A 25,233-nucleotide genomic window follows, 5' to 3' on the forward strand; every position below is an offset into this window, starting at 1 on the left:
TTGCTGGAAGGGGATTCCCCTTCCAAACTGTAAACAATCCAATCTCTCTCCTCCTCCAGTCTCCCATACACTAAGAAGAATCTCCAAAAAAGGTAAGTGTTATGCTGTTAATGTTTCATTCATCATTTCCCATTGTATTGTTTATGTACTACATCTATATTTCATGTAAACAAACTTTTTGTTTTAATACTTCTGGGTGTCAGGAACGGATTAATTGTACAGTGGACCCCCGCATAACGATATTAATCCATTCATGAGAGCTCATTGTTATGCGAAATTATCGTTATGCGAATGAATTTTCCCCATAAGAAAAAATGGAAATCAAATTAATCCGTGCAAGACACCCCAACGTATGAAAAAAAAAATTTTACCACATGAAATATTAATTTTAATACACACAAACTGAAAAAGGCATGCACAATTACATGACACTTACCTTTATTGAAGATCTGGTGATGATTGATAGGATGGGAGGAGGAGAGAGTCTTAATGTTTAGAAGGGGAATCCCCTTCCATTAAGACTTGAGGTGTCAAGTCCTTTTCTGGGGTTACTTCCCTTCTTCTTTTAATGCCACTAGGACCAGCTTCAGAGTCACTGGACTTCTGTCGCACAACATATCTGTCCATAGTGGCCTGTACCTCTCGTTCCTTTATGACTTCCCTAAAGTGTTTCACAACATTGTCAGTGTAATAGTCACCAGCACAGCTTGCAATAGCTGTGTGAGGGTGATTTTCATCCATAAAGGTTTGCACTTTCAGCCACATTGCACAGATTTCCTTAATCTTTGTAGTAGGCAACTTCTTCAATTTCTCTCTCCACTCCTCCGAACCAGTTTCCTCAGGTCTGGCCTCTTGCTGTTGAAGTTGATCTATCAGCTGGTTAGTTCTTCATTGTCCTCCTCCACCAACTCTTCCACATCATCCCCACTAACCTCCAACCCCAAGGACTTTCCCAATGCCACAATGGATTCCTCAACTGGCATACTCCTCTCAGGGTTAGCCTGAAACCCTTCAAAATCCCTTTGGTCTACACATTCTGGCCACAGTTTCTTCCAAGCAGAGTTCAGGGTCCTCTTAGTCACTCCCTCCCAAGCCTTACCTATAAGGTTTACACAATTGAGGATATTAAAGTGCTCTCTCCAAAACTCTCTTAGAGTCAGTTGAGTTTCTGAGGTCACTACAAAGCACCTTTCAAACAGAGCTTTTGTGTACAGTTTTTTGAAGTTTGCAATGACCTGCTGGTCCATGGGCTGCAGGAGAGGAGTGGTATTAGGAGGCAAAAACTTCATCTTAATGAACCTCATGTCCCCATAAAGTTGCTCTGCCACGTCTGTAGGATGACCAGAGGCATGGTCTAACACCAGGAGGCACTTAAGGTCTAATTTCTTTTCAGTTAGGTAATCTTTCACATTGGGGGCAAATGCATGGTGTAACCAGTCATAGAAAAAGTCCCTAGTGACCCATGCCTTACTGTTTGCCCTCCACAGCACACATAAATTAGCCTTAAGGATATTCTTTTGCCTGAACGCTCTGGGAGTTTCTGAGTGATACACTAATAAAGGCTTCACTTTGCAATCACCACTAGCATTGGAACACATCAACAGAGTAAGCCTGTCTTTCATAGGCTTATGTCCTGGGAGTGCCGTTTCCTCCTGAGTAATGTAGGTCCTGCTTGGCATATTCTTCCAAAACAGGCCTGTTTCATCACAATTAAACACTTGTTCAGGTTTCAGTCCTTCACTGTCTATGTACTCCTTGAATTCCTGCACATATTTTTCAGCTGCTTTGTGGTCCGAACTGGCAGCCTCACCATGCCTTATCACACTATGTATGCCACTACGCTTCTTAAATCTCTCAAACCAACCTTTGCTGGCCTTAAATTCACTCACATCATCACTAGTTGCAGGCATTTTTTTAATTAAATCCTGATGCAACTTCCTAGCCTTTTCACTTATGATCACTTGAGAGATGTTATCTCCTGCTATCTGTTTTTCATTTATCCACACCAATAAGAGTCTCTCAACATCTTCCATCACTTGCAATCTCTGTTTCGAAAACACAGTTGAACCTTTGGCAAGAACAGCTTCCTTGATTGCCTTTTTGTTGCCCACAATAGTAGTGATGGTTGACTGGGGTTTATTATACAACCTGGCCAGCTCAGAGACACGCACTCCACTTTCATACTTATCAATGATCTCTTTCTTCATCTCTTTAGTAATTCTCACCCTTATTCCTGTAGGGTTGGCACTAGAAGCTTTCTTGGGGCCCATGGTCACTTATTTTGCAGATAAAATCACCAAAAACACTGTAATAATACAAAATGTTCCGATTGTATGCTTGGATGTTACCGCGGAGGCTGGCTGGTAAACAATGCCACCGGCGGAACATGTGAGGCTGGCTAAGGCCGCACATTAGACGCGTCTCGGACGAACAGCGTTGAGCGGGTTTTTTAGCGGTATGCGAGGCAAAATCTTAGCGATAAAATGTATCGGTATGCGGATTTAATGTTATGTAAGGCCAACGGTATGCGGGGGTCCACTGTATTTACATTATTTCTTATGGGGAAAATTGATTCGCAAATTGTAGATTTCGATAATAGTAGCAACTCCAGGAACGGATTAACTACGAAAAACGAGGGACCACTGTACTAGCAAAATGGCTAAGAATTTGGTCGACTGGAATAATGTAATTGGCTTAAAATGGGAGTCAAAGTAGGCAAACTTGCCGATATGTAAATATCGCTGACACATCAAAATTCATGGGAGCATAATTTCATCAGTTTTCCATCAAATTTCTTACTTTTCACTTTATTACCTTCAGAAGATTCTCTACCATTTCATAAGAAAAAATAACAAAATTTTTTTTTTTTTGAAAATTCTTGGACCATGGCTGTCACTCTTGAGATTTGGCCTAAAAAGCAAAGGTGTGACAAGTACACTAAGAGAGAACTCGGTGAATGTCATAAGTCCTGACTCATCAATGCCCTCCCTCCTGCATATGCACGTGGAGTGTTACCAATAAACCTCTGGCGGTCTTCAAGAGGGAACTGGACAAGTTCTTCAAATCAATGCCTAACCAGCTGGGCTATGAGTTATACGGTGGACTGCATGTGGCCAGCAGCCTAGGTGATCAGGCCTTGATCCCCCAAAAGGCCTGCCCTAGAACCATGCCATGGGGCAACGTCCCCCCAGAAACATACTTCAGGTATCCTTCAAGTCATTCTTGAATATAAACTTCAGTATTCCTTATCGTAGTTATATTTATGGTGTGATGTGCTGATATGCAGGCACTTATGAAATTCTTTAAAGAGCAGGCCCTCAGGAACTTCAAAAGTACCAAATTATTATTACTAACCCTTTGAGGGTTTCGGACGTACTAGTACAGCTTACGCGCAGGGATTTTTGACGTACTAGTATGCATAAATTCTAGCGCCATCAAATCTCGGGGGAAAAGGCTGGTAGGCCTAGAAGTGAGAGAATGGGTCTGTGTGGTCGGTGTGCGTGGTAGAAAAAAAATCTGGGACCCAGTGGTGCATTGTGGCAACGCCATCTTACTACATAATATCCACCATGCCTCGCGGCAAGAAGTTCCTCACTCCTCGGCGAACTGGGACACTTTTGTTCCCCAGTGACAGTTCTAATACAGATGGAAGTGCCAGTGAAGATGAGTTTCAAGGTTTTGGTGAGGTTTTGACCGAAACTAATGACCATAATATCGGTAACAGTGAGGAAAACCCAGACGACCCTCAGCCTTCCTTCCACCTCTGGTGCTGGGCCGTCTTGTTCACGTTCAGTTGTACCAGAATCAAGACGAAACTCCTATTTTCCCAAATCCCAGACTCAGATGTGAGCATTCGTGATGATAGTGATAGTGATAGTGATTATGAGCTACAAGCTCTTGAAACCAGTTCCAGTAGTGATAGTGAAGTGGAATATTCCCCAGTGAAGCATCAGTATATACGACGATATATGCGCTCTGGTAGTGTGCCATATGCTATTCCAAGGGGAAGGAGTACATCTCGGAGTACATCCCATGGCTGTACAACAGGAACAGACAGTGAAAATGACGATGATAGTGTTGCAATTGGGATGGAAAATGTGCATGGTGGTGGTAGTTGTGGTGACGGCTGTGAGGCACCAGCAGTGGGCCATGCTGCCACCCATGCTGCCACCCACGCCACTGCCTCAGCTGATCTACAACAAAGGCCACCATCCCCCACCCACCCACCACACCAGCCTCCACAACCACAACCACAACCTCCACAACCACAACCTCCACAACCACAACCTTCACAACCACAACCACCTGTCATTGTCCAGTACCCACCAGCAGACCGCACCTGGGATTGGCAGGAAGCTGTCAATTTTGTTCCAAATGCCCACCAGTTTGATGACAGCCAAAGTGGAATACGGCCATCTTGTACACTTGGGAACAATGCCACTGAACTGGAATGTTTCATAAGAACATAACAAAGAAGGAGCACTGCAGCAGGCCTACTGGCCCATGCGAGGCAGGTCCAAATCTCCTAAAGGCTTAAGCCAATGCCCCAACCTAGTCAGGGCATGTCACATTCACTTAAGGAAGGAACACGACAACTGACCTAGTAGCACAAGCTAATCAGGTCCAACTCACACCCACTTATGTATTTATCTAACCTATTTTTAAAACTACACAACATTTTAGCCTCAATAATTGTACTGGGGAGTTTGTTCCACTCATCCACAACTCTATTACCAAACCAGTGCTTTCCTATATCCTTCCTGAATCTGAATTTTTCCAACTTAAAACCACTGCTACGAGTCCTGCCTAGGCTAGATATTTTCAGCACGTTATTTACATCCCCTTTATTTATTCTAGTCTTCAATTTATACACCTCAATCATATCCCCCCTAATTCTATGCCTTTCTAGAGAGTGCAGATTCAGGGACCTTAGTCTATCCTCATAGGGAAGATTTCTGATACATGGGATCAACTTTGTCATCCTCCTTTGTATGTTTTCCAGAGCATTTATATCCATTCTATAATACGGTGACCAAAACTGTGCACCATAATCTAAATGAGGTCTAACCAAGGATATATAGAGTTGAAGAACAACCTGAGGACTCCTACTATTTATGCTTCTTGATATGAAGCCAAGGATTCTGTTAGCTTTATTGCAAACACTTATGCACTGTTGTCTTGGTTTCAGATTACTGCTAACCAGGACTCCTAAATCTTTTTCGCAATCCGTAATATTAAGATTGACATTATTTAGTTTATATGTGGCATGGTTATTTTCCTGTCCAACATTTAGAACTTTGCATTTGTCTATATTAAACTGCATCTGCCACTTCTCCAACCACTGCATCAGTCTATTCAAATCTTCCTGGAGTGCTCTAATGTCCTCGTCAGAATGAATTCGACGGCCTATTTTGGTGTCATCGGCAAACTTGCTTATGTAGCTCTTTATGCCCTCATCAATGTCGTTTATGTAGATTGTGAACAACAGGGGGCCCAACACTGACCCCTGTGGAACACCGCTCATGACACTTCCCCACTCTGATTTCTCCCCATTTATGCAAACTCTCTGCTGCCTATTTGTCAACCATGCCTCTATCCAGGAAAAAATTTCTCCTATTCCATGTGCCTTAATTTTCCTCAATAGTCTCTGATGTGGGACCCTCTCAAAAGCCTTATAGAAGTCCATATACACAATATCATATTCAATACCATGATCTACCTCCTCAAATACCTAAGTGAAAAAAGTTAATAAATTCGTAAGGCAGGAACGCCCCTTTGTAAAACCATGCTGAGATTCGTTGATTAATTTGTGCTTTTCAAGGTGGCTACGAACTGCCTCGGCAATTATTGATTCCATAAATTTTCCCACTATGGAGGTTAGGCTTATCGGTCTATAGTTCAAAGCTAAGGACTGTCACCTGCTTTGAAAATAGGTATCACATTTGCCATTTTCCACTTATCTGGCACCATGCCCTTCTGTAGTGATATACGTATTGAAAAGATTAGCCAGAGGTTTGCTAAGCTCCTCTTTGACGAACCCCTGATGGAAAGTACAGTGGACCCCCGCATACCGATGGCATCACATAACGATTAATCCGCATACCGCTTGCTTTAATCGCAAAAATTTTGCCTCGCATACCGCTTAAAAACCCGTTCATCGATTTTCGTCCGAGACGCGTCCAATGTGCGCCCTCAGCCAGCCTCACATGTGCCGCCGGTGGCATTGTTTACCAGCCAGCCTCCGCGGTAACATCCAAGCATACAATCGGAATATTTCATATTATTACAGTGTTTTCGGTGCTTTTTCTGGAAAATAAGTGACCATGGGCCCCAAGAAAGCTTCTAGTGCCAACCCTACAGCAATAAGGGTGAAAATTACAATAAGAGATGAAGAAAAAGATCATTGATAAGTATGAAAGTGGAGTGCGTGTCTCCGAGCTGGCCAAGTTGTATAATAAACCCCAATCAACCATCGCTACTATTGGTGGTACAGCTGCTGCTGCACTGTCAGCTGCTGCTGCTGCTGCTGTAGCATCGTCTGCTGCTGCTGCTGCTGCTGTAGCATCGTCTGCTGCTGCTGTAACATCGTCTGTTACTGCTGTAGCATCGTCTGCTGCTGCTGTAGCATCGTCTGTTGCTGCTGTACCACCGTCAGCTGCTGCTGCTGCTGCTGTAGCATCGTCTGCTGCTGCTGTAGCATCGTCTGCTGCTGCTGCTGTAGCATCGTCTGCTGCTGCTGCTGCTGTAGCATCGTCTGCTGCTGCTGTAACATCGTCTGTTGCTGCTGTAGCATCGTCTGCTGCTGCTGTAGCATCGTCTGTTGCTGCTGTACCACCGTCAGCTGCTGCTGCTGCTGTAGCATCGTCTGCTGCTGCTGTAGCATCGTCTGCTGCTGCTGCTGCTGCTGTAGCATCGTCTGCTGCTGCTGTAACATCGTCTGTTGCTGCTGTAGCATCGTCTGCTGCTGCTGTAGCATCGTCTGTTGCTGCTGCTGCTGCTGTAGCATCGTCTGTTGCTGCTGCTGCTGCTGTAGCATCGTCTGCTGCTGCTGTAGCATCGTCTGCTGCTGCTGTAGCATCGTCTGTTGCTGCTGTACCACCGTCAGCTGCTGCTGCTGCTGTAGCACCGTTGTTGGTGTGGCTTATTGAGAATACCAAGAAACAATTAACCCCAGAGGATTTGCCACCCAGGATAACCCAAAAAAATCAGTGTCATCGAAGACTGTCTAACTTATTTCCATTGGGGTCCTTAATCTTGTCTCCCAGGATGCAACCCACACAAGTCGACTAACACCCAGGTGAACAGGGAAAAATGCCTGGAACTAGTGCTCATATTGGTGAATTTAAAGCCAGCAAAGGTTGGTTTGAGAGATTTAAGAATCGTAGTGGCATATACAGTGTGATAAGGCCTGTTCTGGAAGAAAATGCCAAACAGGACCTACAGTACTCAGGAGGAAAAGGCACTCCCAGGACACAGTGTCTCATCAGTCATTGCTGCATCTTCAATAAAGGTAAGTGTCATTTATTCTTCATTTAGTAGACTAGTACATGCACAATATATACTGTGCATATACTACTCTACTATTGTGCATGTATCCTTCTCTTTGTGTGTAGGAAAATGTATATTTCATGTGGTAAAATTTTTTTTTTCATACTTTTGGGTGTCTTGCACGGATTAATTTGATTTCCATTATTTCTTATGGGGAAAATTCATTCGCATACCGATTATTTCGCATAACAATGACCCCTCTTGCACGGATTAAAATCGGTATGCGGGGGTCCACTGTATTGTCATGGAAAGCAACACATACTACGAGTACACCATGGCAAACACAATACTTTCACCAAAATCACGTCTACACCAGTAGAAGGAGGCAACTGTGACTGAGACGTATATAAGCACAAAGTGAAATCATACTGGTCAACAGACCAGTGATATAATGCCAGTGAATCGATTTGTGCTAATGTTACGTATGCTTCACTTCTCAGACAAAACCAGGCCTGACAGAAACGACAGGTTATATAAGATTAGGCATGCGTTTGTGTATCTGAAAGAGAAATTCAATATGTATTTTTATCCCTTCAGGAAGCTTGTAAATGACGAGTCTTTGATTCTGTTCAAAGGAAGACTCTCTTTCAAGCAGTACATACCAAGCAAGAGGAAACGCTTTGGTATAAAGTTGTTTGTGCTTTGTGATTGTTACAGTGGTCTGGTATTGGATATTATTGTGTACACTGGAAGTTATACATTGCAAAATACCAGGAAGTTATTGGGCATCTCTGGTGATGTGGTTAGAACAATGATTGAACCATACCTTGGTAAGGGGCATATATTATATACTGATAACTGGTACACAAGCCCCTCACTCAGTGATTTTTTGCCAGTGAACATGACGGATGTGTGTGGCACAGTGCATGTAAATCGGAAACATATGCCCAGGTTTGACGCTGGCACTCATAGAGGTGAGGTGCAGGCATTTGCTGCCAATGACATCATGGCATTTCGGTGACATGACAAACGAGATGTCACAATGTTGTCATCAGTTCACTCTAATGAAGTGGCAGACACTGGCAGGCACCATAGAGAGAGCAATGAACCCATTCTAAAACCTGCAGTTGTGATTGATTACACCTTCAATATGCATTCAGTGGACAAATGTGACATGCAGATTGGGTTTGCTGATTGTGTTCGCAAGAGTTATAAGTGGTACATAAAACTCTTTTTCCATCTTCTGGACATTTCCATGCTCAATGCTTATAATATGTATAAGATGAGGACCAGAAACAAACCACAATACGGCGAATTATGTTTGTCTGTCATCAGACAGATAGTATTCAAGTACCAAGGAAGAACACCTGCAATAGACCGCCTACCAAATTATCAACAACTACCTTCTCGTCTGAAGCATGGTGATTGTTGCAACCCCTGAATGGGTTACAATGATTATTATGTATATATATAATGTATATTATCTTTTCATATAATTTTATATTGCTTATATTTGCGATAATAGCTAAATCGTAAATATATTGCTTTATATTCTTATTTGACTTATGTTGTTAGGATGTACATAATATGTGCTCAGTTCAAGTCTTGATTGTCAAACTACTGTAATTATCGCTTGTCGCTCGTTATACTGCCGGCTTCTGAGCTGTGCTGTCCACGGGGCTATCACGTGATCGAGGGGGGGGGGTGTCCTCACCTCTCGTGAAGTATTCAGTCTGCTGTAGACTCGCTTGGTGGTTGGACAGATTGTCTGTCTCATTATTCTTGTTAGTTCTGTAGAACTCTGTTCACAGAACATTGTATAGACTTCGTGATTTTCGACGTTGTACTGAGGTTGTGTGTCACATAGACACTCTGAACATCTCAGGTCCTTAGCTATAGCTTCTGACCTAATTTTGTACTGGTTTCTGTGTATTGTCACAGTCAGGGTTTTTCCTATGCTGAACTTAGATTCAGTAGTATGGGAGTTTTGTAACTTTTGTGGAGGATCTGCTGATGGTCCCTACTTAGTGTCGTTATATTATCTCCTTGATCCTGATTGTGTCGCAGTCGCTTGTTATATGGCTATTGGGCTTAGCATTCTTTTCATTGTTCAAGCAGACTGTTCTGGTTGCCAGTCGGTCAAGAAGTTAGTTTATTTGAGGACTTTGTCAGTCACTTGTTTAAGTCTAGTCGAGTCGTGAGACATAGTGAACTACTTAGAGCACTTACAGGCATACACAAACTTACTTGTATATATTTGTAATATCTTATTAAATGTTAATGTACCAGACGGTACTTAAGAATTATAAATGTGATATGTGCTTTCAGCACAATAATATTGAACTCAAGAGATTGATATTATTTTCATTACTGTGATTGATTAATTTAATTTGATAATATACCTCTAGACAACATAATGATTAATAAATTTATTAAATTTTCTCTAGTTAGTAGCCTACCAGTTGTAATCCTGAAGCACTATTGAATAATACTGAATTTTAATGGATAATTGGACAAGGATACTGACTACTTGTTACGAAAACCCAGTAACAGGCTGGATGCTAGAAGGGCAGTCCTTTCTAGTATTCACTGGAGATCTCTAAGCTTTTAGAATCGCGTTTTTTGTAACAGTGATCACTTCCTAGTAAAACTGCCTGCTACTGCTTTCAAGAAAAAGGCTCAGAAGAGGTGTTACGTCTGTGCACATACAAGGAAACACCCACAACAACGCAGACACACTCGTTTTGTGTGAGGAATGTAAAACACCACTATGCATGACACCATGTTTCAAAGAGTTCCACAGGCTGCAGAACTTCTAGAAACATTCCCTGTGACTGTATATGTGTATATAAAATATAGAAAAATAGTAATAAACAACATTTCATATCGTTTGTTTGTGTAAATATTTTCTATAACAAAACAATGACAACAGTGTTTACACCCTTATTGTGTAGTATTGAAAAAGAAAAAACTTACAAAATACTGATCATATTGGTCTCACAGGCCATAAAAGTTACTTGGAAAAAGAAAAATTAAAAAATAATAGAAATTAGTACATAAGAAAGTAAATAAAAGAATACTGGGAGACAGCAGTCAGCGATGTTGCCACATTGTCCCCCTTTTTCATCAACTTCATACCTCCATATCTCAGTAAGTATTGATGGTAAAAAAATTTTGTTTAGCCTATAATATTTAGAAAAAAAAAAACTATTTTTTCATAATTTTTTTTTTTTTTTTTTTTTTTTTTTTTGAAATTTGGCTGACCCTGAGAACGAGTCTCTGAGAGGACCTGTCGACCCTCAAAGGGTTAATGGTGAGACTTTCAGAGAGGTCAGTTAATGTGTGTGTCAAGGTGTTGAACATGTTCAAAGTGAAACCTGCATGCTTTCTGATAGACAGGAGAGTCGATTAAGATATGGGAACTGATGAAGGGACTTGGCAATCCTTGCAGAGGTGCCAGACATTTCTCCACATGGTACAGATATGCGAGCAAGTGTATCTGATTCATAAATATGAGAGCAGTTTCCTATACCCAAAAGCAGTAGAAATGCGATGGCCAAGAACCCTAATATGGCTTAATAGAAAACATTGTTATAAGAACATAAGAGAGAAGGAACACTGCAACAGGCCTACTGACCCATGCGAAGCAGGTCCATGCCACCCCCGGCATGACCACCTAGTCAGGTCACTTCCACTTAAGGAAGGAGCACGGCACCAGACCTGGTAGCCCAAGCTAGTCAGGTCCAACTTACACCCACCCACACCCATTCATGTATTTATCCAACCCATTTTTAAAACTACACAAGGTCTTAGCTTCTATGATGGTACTCGGGAGTTTGTTCCATTCATCCACAACTCTATTACCAAACCAGTGCTTTCCTATGTCCTTCCTGAATTTGAACTTTTCCAACTTGAAACCATTGTTGCGAGTCCGGTCTTGGCTGGATATTTTCAGCACACTATTTACATCCCCTTTATTTATTCCTGTTTTCAATTTATACACCTCAATCATATCCCCCCTAATTCTACGCCTTTCTAGAGAGTGCAGATTCAGGGCCCTCAGTCTATCCTCCACTGCAGACCAATGTTTTTAACAGCAGTTTCAAAGCTGCGCGGTGCTGGTATCACCACCTTTCGCACCTCCACCTACTGTGCTTCCCCCTGTTTGCGATTCATTTTTGTATCTATTTCCATCTTTCACTCCAGAGGTTTCCCTTCCTTCAGGGTGGCTCTGTTTCCACCTTATGCTCCTACATGGCCAACCATTGTGGGGGAACAGATGGGTCCCTCCCATGTACCTCAGGCATTTTCTAGAATGGCTTTTATGGTTTTATTGGCTGTTTCTTGGTAACATTTGATAGAATGGAGACATACTGTACTTATGAAATAGATATGATTTTGAGAATTAAAAATAGTTTGAAATCAGGCTCAAAGTAATGGGAATACAGTGGACCCCCGCATAACGATCACCTCCCAATGCGACCGATTATGTAAGTGTATTTATGTAAGTGCGTTTGTACGTGTATGTTTGGGGGTCTGAAATGGACTAATCTACTTCACAATATTCCTTATGGGAACAAATTCAGTCAGTACTGGCACCTGAACATACTTCTGGAATGAAAAAATATCGTTAACTGGGGGTCCACTGTATTATTTTTCTTACAACTTTTTTCTGAGAATGGGTAAGCCATGATTAACTTAGATTAATGAACAGAGAAAATGTTGCTTTAGTGCCTGGAATCTCTACAGTGTTTATTTTGGACTCCGTTTTTAAATTGGAATTTTTTTAATTGTGTAAAACTGGCCGAATTACCAACTTCTATGCACTTTACAGGGTAGTTCTTCTTGTTGAATAGGCGGTTTCTTGTGCTCATATCAGCAAAATAACTAAGAATTTGGCGAAATTAAACAATGGAATTGGCCTAAAACAGGACTCAAAGTGGGCAAAATCACTGATGCATAAATTGCACCCAGACTGCCAACTCTGCACCTGTGTAATTCAGTAAGTTTTCCATCAGATTTAATATTTTTGGTGTCATTATCTTCAGAAAAAAATATTCTACCATTAAAAAAGTTTTTTTTTTTTTTTTTAAATAACAACACTGTGAGCACTTTTAATTTTGGGGCTAATGACAGTGAACGGGTTAAATTTCATCATCTCAAACCCCTCTTGGGCTTTAACAAAGCAAACACAATTCACATCATAATTTAAGTAGCTAACTACATAAACAAAATACATTTATTATATACAGCAATCAAATAATTACAATATAAAACATGTACCTGAGACAATGAAATAAAGGAAGAGTACATATATCACCATTATACTATATCAATCAATATAGCAAACAGAACTTTTCAGGTAACTCTGTAAGAAGGAAAACACCATTTGTATATTACTTTTAAGAATTCTATGGAACACCAGATAAGCAGGAGACCTTATACACAAGTGAAACATCACTTAACCACTCCAAACACGATGCCTTTCCATTTCATCTTCTCTAGTAAAATGATACTGATATTGACACCATAATGATAAAATCTAATTTAAAACTATATTTACACAATGGAATGGACATTCTACTATGGTATTTTCAGCTGGAGGAAAGTACCTTCTTTTATATATTCTAAACCCAAATCCAAACTTTTTGACAAGATATTCAAGATTTGGAAACAAAGATGAGGCTTACCTGTTTTCCTGGGCGACACCAAGTTAGTACACAGCCATCTTGACAGGAGGTAATTAGGCAATCTTCTCTGAAGATTAGGCCAGAGAGACGTTCATGACCAATTTTTTTGCAAATCATAGGCTCTAATACAGGGCATTCATCTAATCGTGGACAGAGGGATGTGCCCATAGGCCTGTACGAGTCTTCAGGCAGTACTGTTGATCCTCCTACTTGATTTTTATTTACAGAACCTTTACAATTTTGCATAGAATTTTTCGATGCTAAGCTCAGGCTTCGTTTATGGTCCTTCTCCCCTTTCTCTTTATCCTTCTTTTCACCAAAGTTAAGGTTGGCAAGCTTGGCAGTAAGGGAGTTAGTAGAGTGAGAGTGGTGAGAAGAATCACTACCAACAGAAGAATCTTTTACACTGTTGCACTTGGCATTGGCTGTAAGTTGTCCAGTTTGAGGTACACCTGTTCCCCCACTTACACTCCCCCTTCCACTGCTACTTACAACAGTGCTTGATCTTGGCCGCAAGTAAGGCTGTGTTAAAACGTCATCTTTGAGGTCCCATAAACAGAGCAATGTGTCCTGGCCAACTGAGCCTAATCGATAACTTGTTATAGATAGCCCCAGTCCATCTGAGGCTAAGGAGTTTCTGTTTGAATTAGGCCTTGAATTTGGTGCACTATTATTTGTCTTACTACCTCTCACATCATTACTAATGCTATTGTGTTTAACCATATCCTCATTACACACATCAAAACAATCCATATCACTATATGAGGTTGTATAGGAATCAAATGCAACCACAGTAACCCAACTTTTATGTCCTTGTCCTCTGGCCACAACTCTCTTTTCATGAAATGACCAGATTGTAATGAGGTCGTCCTCACCCCCTGTAACAACATAACGGCCATCAGGTGACCAACAAACACACAATAATCCCCCATAGTAACTTCTTGCACTACCTACTAAGTCCATAGTATCAAAGTTAAAGACTTTCAAGTATCCATCCTGGGATACCACAGCCAAGAATTTTGAGCATGGTGAGAATGCAAATTCGTTAATGCTTCCCTCACCAATGACCCATCTATAAAGTGGGTTTCTAGTACTTTTAGTTTTGCATGTATAGACAGAGTATCCCTCACCCTGCTTGAAAAGCTGATAATGAGGTCTGTCAACACCACAAAGAAGTTCCTCATTATAGGTGTACATGTGGCCACTACTGTGTGCAGCAAGGAACTGGTTTGGAGAACCCGGTATCCATCGAACACACGTCACCTTTGTCTTGTCTATCAGTCTCTGGAAAGTAAAAAGAAAAATCAGAAATAATGTATAATCTTATGACAAAGGTATAATCACAAAAGCAGATACAGACTGGCCATCAGTAATCCGGCATTAATTTTGACTAGAATAATTTCAAATTTCTGGGGTTGCCACACCAACCTGCTGCTACTGTTTGGTGGCACTACTTGCTGCACAAGTCACTCCAATTTCTTTTCCTCCATTTCTTGTTATAACCTGCTCACTGATCTGACCTAGCCATGGATCCAATGAATAACAGGAATGCTTCTCGTTGTGTAAAGCACATACACCAAACATTGCCCATGAAAGATAAAGTGATTTTGAAGGCACTGTTGGTTGCCATGAGCTCAGCTCACTCAGATAAGCTGTGACTAGTAAATTTGGGCCTATATATGAGAGAATAGGTCTGTGTGGTAAATGTGCACTATATAAAAAAAATCCTGCAGCACAGTGCACAATGAGAAAAAATGGCGACCATGCTTTTGATGAAAAACAGCGACTTTTGCGGTGTATTTTTGTATGGTTGTATTCTCGTTTTTTTTGGTCTCATTTGATAGAATAGAAGATATATTATAGAAATAGATCAAATTTTGATTGATTTCATGCCGGAAAATAACTTAAAATTGAGCTCAAAGTAGTGGAAATGTTTGATTTTTGCCGATGTTCAAGAGTAAACAATACGTGTCCAACTGGCTGGTCTAATATGCAGTCACGAATGGGTCACATTATTTATACAGTTATTACAATATTGCAGTAGTCTGCATAACAGTAAATCTATTTTTTGTGTGAATAAAAATTTGAAATAGAAAGCAAGCATAATATAAGAGGGGCCTGCAGACGTGACCAATGAACAGAGAAAATGTTATTTTAGAGCCAGGAATATCTGCACTGTTTATTCTGGACCCTATTTTGAAATTGGTATCTCTTGAAATTTGTGTGAAATTGGCCAAATTACTGATTCCTGACCACTTTATTGGTTAGTTGAAATACATAAATGGGCAGTTTCATATACAGTGGTCCCTCGTTGTTCATAATTAATCCGTTCCTGGAGCCGTTACTATAAACGAAATTTACGATTTACGAATCAATTTTCCCCATATGAAATAATGTAAATACAATTAATCTGTTCCTGACACCCAGAAGTATTAAAACAAAAAATTTTTTAACATGAAATATGCATGTAGTACATAAACAATACAATGGGAAATGATGAATGAAACATTAACAGCATAACACTTACCTTTATTGGAGATTCTTCTTAGTGTATGGGAGACTGGAGGAGGAGAGAGAGTGGATTGTTTATAGTTTGGAAGGGGAATCTCCTTCCATCAACACCTCAGGTACCATTTGCTTTTCTGGGGTTGCTTCTCTTCTCTGTTTCTTAATGCCACTAGGACCACCTTGAGAGTCACTGGAGTCCTGTCTCACAAAATAACTGTGGAGAGAGCTCTGTTTCTGGCGTCTCTTTAACACTTCCCTAAAATGGCCCAAGACTGTCACTGTACATGTTGCCAACCTGGCTTGCAACAACCTTGTTAGGGTGATGTTTCTCCATAAAGCTTTCCATCTTACCCCACATAGTAAAAATCTCTTTAATTTCTGAAGGCACCTTCTTCCATCTCTCTTCCTCCTCCTCTGCAGCAAGATTCTGAGCTGCAATCTGTTGCTGTTCCTGCTGAAGCTCTTGCAGCTCCTCAGTGATGAGCTCTTCATTGTGGTCTTCCACCAATTCTTCCACATCCTCCAAACTCACATCCAACCCCATGGAACTCCCCAGTGCCACAATTGATTTTACAACAGACATAGGCTCATTAGGGTCAGTCCCAAATTCTTCAAAAACCGTCTTGTCGACACAATCTGGCCACAATTTTCTCCAGGCAGAGTTCAAAGTCCTGGTAGTCACTCCCTCCCAAGCCATACCTATAAGGGTTATGCAGTGGAGGATGCTGAAGTGTTCTCTCCAAAATTCCCTTAGGGTCAAGTGTCTGTGGTCACAGTCAAGCACCTGTGAAACATTGCTTTTGTGTAGAGTTTTTTAAAGTTTGCAATAACCTGCTGGTCCATGGGTTGGAGGAGAGGAGTGGTATTCGGGGGCAAGAACTTTACTGTGATGAACCCAAACTCCTCGAAAATTAGGTCATCCAAGTTTGGAGGATGAGCAGGTGCATTGTCCATTACTAGCAGGCACTTGAGATCCAATGTCTTTTCCAGGAGATACTCCTTCACACTAGGGCCAAACACTTCATTGAACCACTCGACGAAAATTTCCCTCGTGACCCATGCCTTACTATTAGATTTCCAAAACACACACAATTTACTCTTCATAACATTGTTTTTCCTGAACACTCTGGGATTTTCAGAATGGTACACTAGTAATGGCTTCACTTTGAAATCCCCACTAGCATTAGCACAGAACATTAGCGTCAGCCTGTCTTTCATAGGCTTGTGTTCTGGCATTGCCTTTTCCTCTTGTGTAATGAAGGTCCTCTTTGGCATTTTCTTCCAAAAGAGGCCTGTTTCATCACAATTGAACACTTGTTCAGGTTTCAGTCCTTCAGCCTCTATGTACTCCTGGAATTCATGCACATATTTTTCAGCCGCCTTGTGGTCCGAACTGGCAGCCTCACCATGCCTTACCACACTGTGTATGCCAGTACGGTTCTTAAATCTCTCAAACCAGCCTTTGCTGGCATTAAATTCACTCACTTCACCACTATTTGCAGGCAATTTCTTTACCAAATCTTCATGCAACTGCCTAGCCTTTTCACAAATAAACGAAGTCATAAGAGTATCTCCTGCTAATTGTTTCTCATTTATCCACACCAATAATAACTTCCCAACCTCTTCCAGTACTGGTGATCTCATTTTTGTCAGCATAGTTACTCCCTTTGCAACAACAGCATCTTTTATTTCATTTTTCTTGGCCACTATGGAACATAAGGTTGTGTAGGGTTTCTTATACATCCTGGACAGTTCGGCCACACTTGGACCACTTTCATATTGTTCAATGATGGTTTTCTTAAATTCAATCGTATTTCTCACCTTCTTTACCACAGGCTTGGCACTAGGAGCTTTCTTTGGAGCCATGGTAGCTTATTTAGTACTTGCAAGCACTAAAATAAATGGAATATTATGAAATATTTCGCTGGAGCACGTGAGGGGACCTTCGCTCACTGGTAAACAATGCCAGACTGGCTGCCGCCCTGGCTCACGCCGTGGGTACGGGTCCCGGCCGAACTACGACTCCCGAGTCAACCTATGAAAAGCGAGTCCATGTTTATACGAAAATACCTCTATGATTGGCGAATTTTACGATTGCCGGGAACTACGAAAAGCAGGGGACCACTGTACTCAGTCGATAGACTAGAAGGAATGCTAGCGAAATAGCTACGAGTTTGGTAGACTGGAACAATGGAATGAGCCAAAAATAGGGCCTAAAGTGGGTGAAATAGCCAATGCGTAAATATCACCATTGGGTTAAGTGTACAGTGGACCCCCGGTTAACGATATTTTTTCAATCCAGAAGTATGTTCAGGTGCCAGTACTGACCGAATTTGTTCTCATAAGGAATATTGTGAAGTAGATTAGTCCATTTCAGACCCCCAAACATACACGTACAAACGCACTTACATAAATACACTTACATAATTGGTCGCATTCGGAGGTGATCGTTATGCGGGGGTCCACTGTATTCTAACCTAACCATTCTGTAATCCGGCAAAATCACTAATCTGGCATCCTACAGGTCCCGATGATGCCAGATCAGTGATGGCCAACCTGTACAATACAGTACAGTAAAAGACCTTATAGACAAGCAACTTCCAAAAAAAATATACCAGAGAATTTTCTGTATTCTGAAAGCAGTCCTATCTTTGAAAGTCTTCATAAACATAGAGGTACACAAATAAGACACACTAATGATAAAATATTCAATATTAGGAAACCATGAATATGAAAAAGCTACCCCCCTGTCTTAAAACCATTCCACACTTTCTCAAAATATTATAATTTGAATCGTAAGATGATGATGTGTTGATAACTTAGGAAAACAAACCTTAAAGTTACATACTGTAATAAAGCCAAAATTGTTTCAAGGTGACAACTTACCTGAATACTGTACTTGTATAAAACAGTTTTATTGTACATACATATAACCACTTTTCTCACTTAACCCTCTGACTGTTTCAGTCATATATATACGTCTTACGAGCCACCGTTTTTGACATATACTAAAATTCTAGCGGCTTCAAATCAAGCAGGAGAAAGCTGGTAGGCCCACATGTGAGAGAATGGCTCTGTGTAGTCAGTGTGCACCATATAAAAAAAAATCCTGCAGCACGCAGTGCATAATGAGAAAAAAAAAATCAACTGTTTTTTTAATTAAAATGCCGACTTTGTGGTCTATTTTCCTATAGTATTTATCGTTGTATTCTCATTTTCTTGGTCTCATTTGATAAAATGGAAAACATACTATAGACATAGAGGTGATTTTGATTGGTTTTACTGTGAAAAGAACCTTGAAATAGAGCTCAAATTAGGGGAAATGTTTGATTTTTGCCGATGTTCAAAAGTAAACAAATGATGTCATTTTCCAATAAATGTCCAAGTAGCCATTCTAATATGAAGTCATGAATGGGTTGACATTATTTATACAATTATTACAATATTGCAGTAGTCTGCATAACAAATCTTCTATTTTTTGTTTGAATAAAAATTCAAAATAGAAAGCAAGAGTAATAACAAAGGGGCCTGGAGACATGACTGATGAACAAAGAAAATGTTATTTTAGAGACAGGAATGTGCACACTGTTCATTCTGGACCCTATTTTGAAATTGTCATATTTTTTTAATTTTCGTGAAATTGGCCAAATTGTAACTTTCTGACCACGTTATTGGGCAGTTGAAATCGGTAAATAGTCAGTTTCTTGTACTCAATTGTTAGGAAAAAATGGAGTTCTAAAGAAAGAGCTATGAGTTTGGTCAGCTGGAGCAATGGACTTAGCCGAAAATAGGGCTCAAAGTAAATATCGCAGAGGTCGCTAACTTTGTAAGAGCGTAATTCCGTCAGTTTTCCATCAAATTTCATTCTTTTGGTGTCATTACAATCGGGAAAAGATTCTCTATCATTTCATGAGAAAAAATAAAAAAAATTTCGGAAATTCTGTGACACCAGGAGACACCTCAGGATTTGGGGTTGCGACAGTCAAGGGGTTAAAACTCTGTCACATTGCCTAAACTGAATAACTTGCCCACTGTTGTAAGAGCTAGCAGAGTTGGTTATTAGTCATTAACTCATTAAGCTGTCACTGAATTTAAGCTATTGTAATAACAAAGTTTTCCAGCAGTTTGAATGTACAATAAAACATGATTCCAACTTAACTTAGTCAATATTTAAATGTTAAAAAGGAAAATTTGGAGTAAATTTTTTTTTTTTACATATTATTACAGGAGGACCCTGATTATAGTGGGTTAGGTTCCAGGCTACTCCCATAAAGTAAAACTCGCCATAAAGTGAATCACCCTTGTTTTCACTTTTAAATGCATATAAATGCCTGAAAATTATGATTACACTATCGTATATTAAGTGAACAACAGAAATGAGCCTAAAAACAATAAAGTAAGATGTATATAGAATACACTCATTGCTTTACAATATTTTCATCTTTAACTTATAATTAGCGAGTAGCATTAGCTCCTAGCAAGAGTGCTAGACTGTGTTAATTGTTTGTGCTTAAGAATATTTTATTACACGTAAAACTACATTTTTTATACCACCGAAAGAAATACAGTGTTTGTTTGTTTGTCTTTTGTAGTTTTGAAGCCATGCATTGACTTCTTTAGCAATAAATGTCTTAGAAAACATCTTCTTCCAAAACACAGGTACTCCTCACTTAACGACCTACCTGTTTAACAACCGCTTGGATTTACGACCAGCTCTCCGACCAGACGGTATTGTTTCCTGCAAGAGAACTTTGGTTGTGGAAACGGCAGCGTGGCACCGTATCTCAGCATCAAGCATCAGTCTCGCTCCCACAGTCAGTAGGCTCACTACACTAGAATTCGCAATCTCCAAGACCATTTATTATATCTGTAATACCTAGTCCTGTTTTTTAATATACAGCCTCTCCTCACCTAATGATGGAGTTCCGTTCCTAAGATCATGTCGGTAAACGAATTCATTGCTAAGTGAGGAGCATACTATAATGGTAGAGGGTTTGTGTCAACCATCTTTGATATTGTTTTAATGTCACCTTTGCACCAATTATAACATTTCTGGTATATTTTTAAATGTTTATACAGTAGTGTACTGTATACGTATTGTATTAAACAGAATAGAGGAAATCAACTCTAATATACATTATTTAGGTATGCACACTGGTCAGCGAGTCAGTTGTAAGTCCGAGTCATCGGTAAACGAGTACGTGAGGAGAGACTGTACAGTGGTCCCTCAATTATCGTCCTTAATCTGTTCCTGGAACTGGGACTATTATCGAAATAGACGATTTTCGAATCAATTTTTCCCATAAGAAATAATGTAAATCCAATTAATTCGTTCCAGACACCCAGAAGTATCAACAACAATTTTTTTTTTACCTAAAAGATAGATTTACATGCACAAAAAAATGAACATTCAACATGACAGTTACCTTTATTGAAGGCTGTTGTTGATGAATGGAGGACAGGGAGGAGGAGAGAAGGAAGAGAGGTTATTGTTTGGAAGGGGAATCCCCCTCCATAAGGACTCTAGGTCACTTCAGGGGTTACTTCCCTAGCATAAATATAGATTTACATGCAGAAAAAAATGCCAAATAAATGTAAAGCACCAATAAAATGCATAAATGGACAATGGTAATAGGGGTAGTTGATGAGTGGAACGGTCTGCCTAGTAGGGTGATCGAAGCTAAAACATTGGGTAGTTTCAAATTTAGGTTGGATAAATACGTGAGTGAGAGGGGTTGGATTTGAGTCGGACTTGCACCTGAGCTTATTGCTTGGGTAGCATTTGTTCTGTTAGTGGGTTGGATTTGTGAAGGACCGGTCTAGAATGGGCCAGCAGGCCTACTGCAGTGTTCCTCCTTTCTTATGTTCTTATTGGAGATTTGTTTGTGTGAGGGAGGGATGTTTATTATTGGAGAATATGACACTAATATCAACTCTACGGCTTATTTATCTATCACAATTTAACTAATATGACATAATAAACAATATTAATATCATAGAAACATGGAGTATACTCTAGAATGAATAAAATAAGTCATTACGTATGTCACAAGAGATGTTGTGTTGTGTTGTTGTTGGGTATATAAGGGCCACTGAGAGTAAGGCGTCAATAATGGTGGTGAAGCAGCAGCTGAGGCGGTGGTGTTTTCTGTAGCCCTATATAACTCCAACAACATTGGAGGAGTTGGTAGAATCACTGAATCACTAAAGAAGGAACCCTCTACCACCATCACTACGACCTTCTACCACTATTACAACTGTTACCACCATCACTACCACCATCAACCACTATCACAACTGCTTCCACTCTACCACCACCACCTTTATATTTTTCTACAAACTTTTTCATAAATTATGTGTTTCTCACATTCTTTACCAAAGGGCTGGCACTAGAAGCTTTCTTTGGAGCCATGGTAGCTTATTTAGCACTTGCAAGCACTAAAATCAACGGAATATTGTGAAATATTTCGTAGGAGCATGTGAGGGGACCGTCGCTCACTGGTAAACAATGGCACACTGGCTGGGAAGGCAAGCCCAGGCAGCTCAGAGCATGAGTACGCGTCCCGGACGAAGGACGATTAGCGAGTTAACGGACCATTTGCGAGCCAATGTTTAGACGAAATAATGGGACTATTTCCGAAATGGATGACTTTCAGGCCGGACGATTATTGAGGGACCACTGTATATACATAAAATACACAATAACTTTAAAACACATGAAATTCTGGAAAGTTTCCAGACGTAATTGAGAGACAGAGTTCATGGAGGATGTAAACAGAGTGGACGGGTGGCGTGCAGACACCGTAATAGTGAATCAGGAGCTATATACGTAAATTATTTTTTTGGTATAATTTGAAATGTCCGTATTAGCGGGGATCTCTTGTACTCTACTTTCAGACCCATGACTTTGGCAAGCCGTGAGCTGTTATACAACTACTGCAAAATTTTCACAGCTGTGTATCCAGATCTGCAAGTACCAGACAAAATTATGGCATTATCCACTTGCCAGGCTCCCAGAACTGTGTGGTAGCATTATACAACTTTAATACTTCTTATTTGAAATACTCATTTGTACTTCATGTTGTAATTTGTTTACTGTAATTTTTACCACTGAATATATCATTGCTTAGTTAATCTTAGGTTAATTTTAAGCCTGCCCATAATGCTCTGCATACAAGGGCTTTTGGCATGAACACCCAATCACTATATTTCTTTGTACAACTATGTATCATGTCCAAATAAAAAATAAATAAATATGAATTTCTAAGAGATTTACTCCCAATGAGTAAATGACTTTCGGATACATGATTTGCCGACGTGCTCCATTTTTATACATGATAAATTTGTATTATAACTGCTCAGTGTTACAAATTGCTTGAAGAGCAAACTTTTCTACACTATCTCAAAAGAGACAGGATGACATTCAGCCACTTATACAGTGGACCCCCGCCTTACGATATTAATCCATTCCTGAGAGCTCATTGTAAGCCAAAATTATCGTTAGCCGAATTAATTTTCCCCATAAGAAATAATGGAAATCAAATTAATCCGTTCCTGACATCCCAAAGTATGAAAAAAAAAAATTTTACCACATGAAATATTAATTTTAATACACGCAAACTGAAGAAGACATGCACAATTACTACTCTACTAATAACAGAATACATGAGACTTACCTTTATTGAAGATCTGGTGATGATTGATGGTATGGGAGGAGGGGAGAGTGTGGAAGTTATTGTTTAGAAGGGAAATCCCCTTCCATTAGGACTTGAGGTAGCAAGTCCTTTTCCGGGGACCAGCTTGTGTCACTGAACCTCTGTCGCACAACAAATCTGTCCATAGAACTCTGTACCTCCCATTCCTTTAAGACTTTCCTAAAATAGGCTTGCAGTAGCTGTGTCAGGGTGATATTCATCCGTAAAGGTTTGCAGTTCAACCCAATTTGGACACATTTCCTTAATCTCTTTTTTCAATTCCATACTAATTCTCACCCTTTTTACCACAGGGATGGCACTAGAAGCTATCTTGGGGTTCATGGTAACTTATTTTGCAGTTACAAGCACTAAAAACACTGGGATAATGTGAAATGTACCGAATGTATGCGTAGATGTGACCGCACTGGCTGGCTTGCAAACACTGGCGCTGAGGCCACACATGGAACGCGTCCCAGATGAATCACGTAAGGCGAGTTTTTTATTGTGAGGCGAGGCAAAATTTTTGCGTTCAAATGCTTCGTATGGCAGATTTAACATAATGCGATGCGTTCGTAAGGCGGGGGTCCACTGTATTTATAATTACAGACCAATAACTAATTCACCAATATAATAAAAAAATATTTGAGAAAGTAATCCACAAACAGATGCACATGTACTTATCTGGAGAGTTTATCTGGAGAGAGTTCCAGGGGTCAACGCCCCCGCGGCCCGGTCTGTGACCAGGCCTCCTTAGGTCAGTGTCCCAGGATGCGACCCACACCAGTCGACTAACACCCAGGTACCCATTTTACTGATGGGGAACATAGACAACAGGTGGAAAGAAACACGTCCAATGTTTCTACTCTGGCTGGGAATCAAACCCAGGCCCTCACCGTGTGAAGCGAGAGCGTTAACCACCAGGCCACCAGCTAACATAATGCACCTACTCCTTGCCAATTTGGAGTCAGGCCCAAGAAAAGCATTAATGATAATGCAATCATAAAAATGCTTGAAAGTTTATGCAGCCCTTGAAAAAATTGAATTTTTTTTATTGATATGTGCAAGCTTCTATATCTGGGCACCTCTGCAAAGACAGTGAGTATGTGTGAATGATGGTGAAAATGCTGAATGATGGCGAATTTCTTTTTTTGGGTCACCCTGCCTTGGTGGGACATGGCCGGCATGTTGCAAAAAAAAATGTGCAAGCTTTTGATATGATAGACCACAATATTTTTCTTTGCAAACTAAAGCACTACAGACTTAAAAGGCACACTCATGCATACTTCCAATCCCACTTAAGTAGAAGATAACAGAATGTAGCCTTAATTGCACCTCTTCAAATAAACTTACTATAAAATTAGGTGTACCTAATGGGAGCATCCTGAATCCCTTTCTTTTCCTCCTCTACATCACTGACTTGCCAACGCCACTTGAAACTTAGAGCCAATGCTGTCTGCTAATGACATAATGTATATCCTTTGCTCTGATCCTTGCACATTCAATACCATAATTAAAGAAATAGAAAAATGTCTACACCTGGATAATGATAAACAAACTCACACTTAACCCTTAAAATTTTAAATGGTCCAAACGCATATATACGTTCTCTCGCGTAGCACCCCAAACATGTATACTGTATATGTTTCATTTGTCATTCATTCAACATTGGCACGATATGCCCGAGTCACCTAGACATGAGAGAATGGGTGTGCGCACTCAGTGTGTGCCATATGAAAAAAATTGGGGATGCCTGGGTACCACATGCTCTTTTTTCCTATAAAAGAAAAACGATTTTTTTTTCTCAAAATATTCGGGGTGCTGCGCAGGTGAACGTATATATACGTTTGGACCAT

General features: G+C 40.3%; 1 protein-coding gene across 1 annotated transcript in view; it reads right to left on the reverse strand.

Annotated features, from left to right (window-relative positions):
* The window catches only part of LOC128696976 (WD repeat-containing protein 20), a 131,162-nt gene that overhangs the window by 32,886 nt on the left and 73,043 nt on the right, over positions 1-25,233 (reverse strand). Inside the window, 1 exon segment of the mRNA XM_070090318.1 lies at positions 13,179-14,462. Within this exon segment, the coding sequence (XP_069946419.1) occupies positions 13,179-14,462 (1,284 nt within the window).

This window comes from Cherax quadricarinatus, chromosome 31, assembly GCF_038502225.1.
Source record: "Cherax quadricarinatus isolate ZL_2023a chromosome 31, ASM3850222v1, whole genome shotgun sequence".
In the NCBI taxonomy this organism is placed as follows: Eukaryota; Metazoa; Arthropoda; class Malacostraca; order Decapoda; family Parastacidae; genus Cherax; species Cherax quadricarinatus.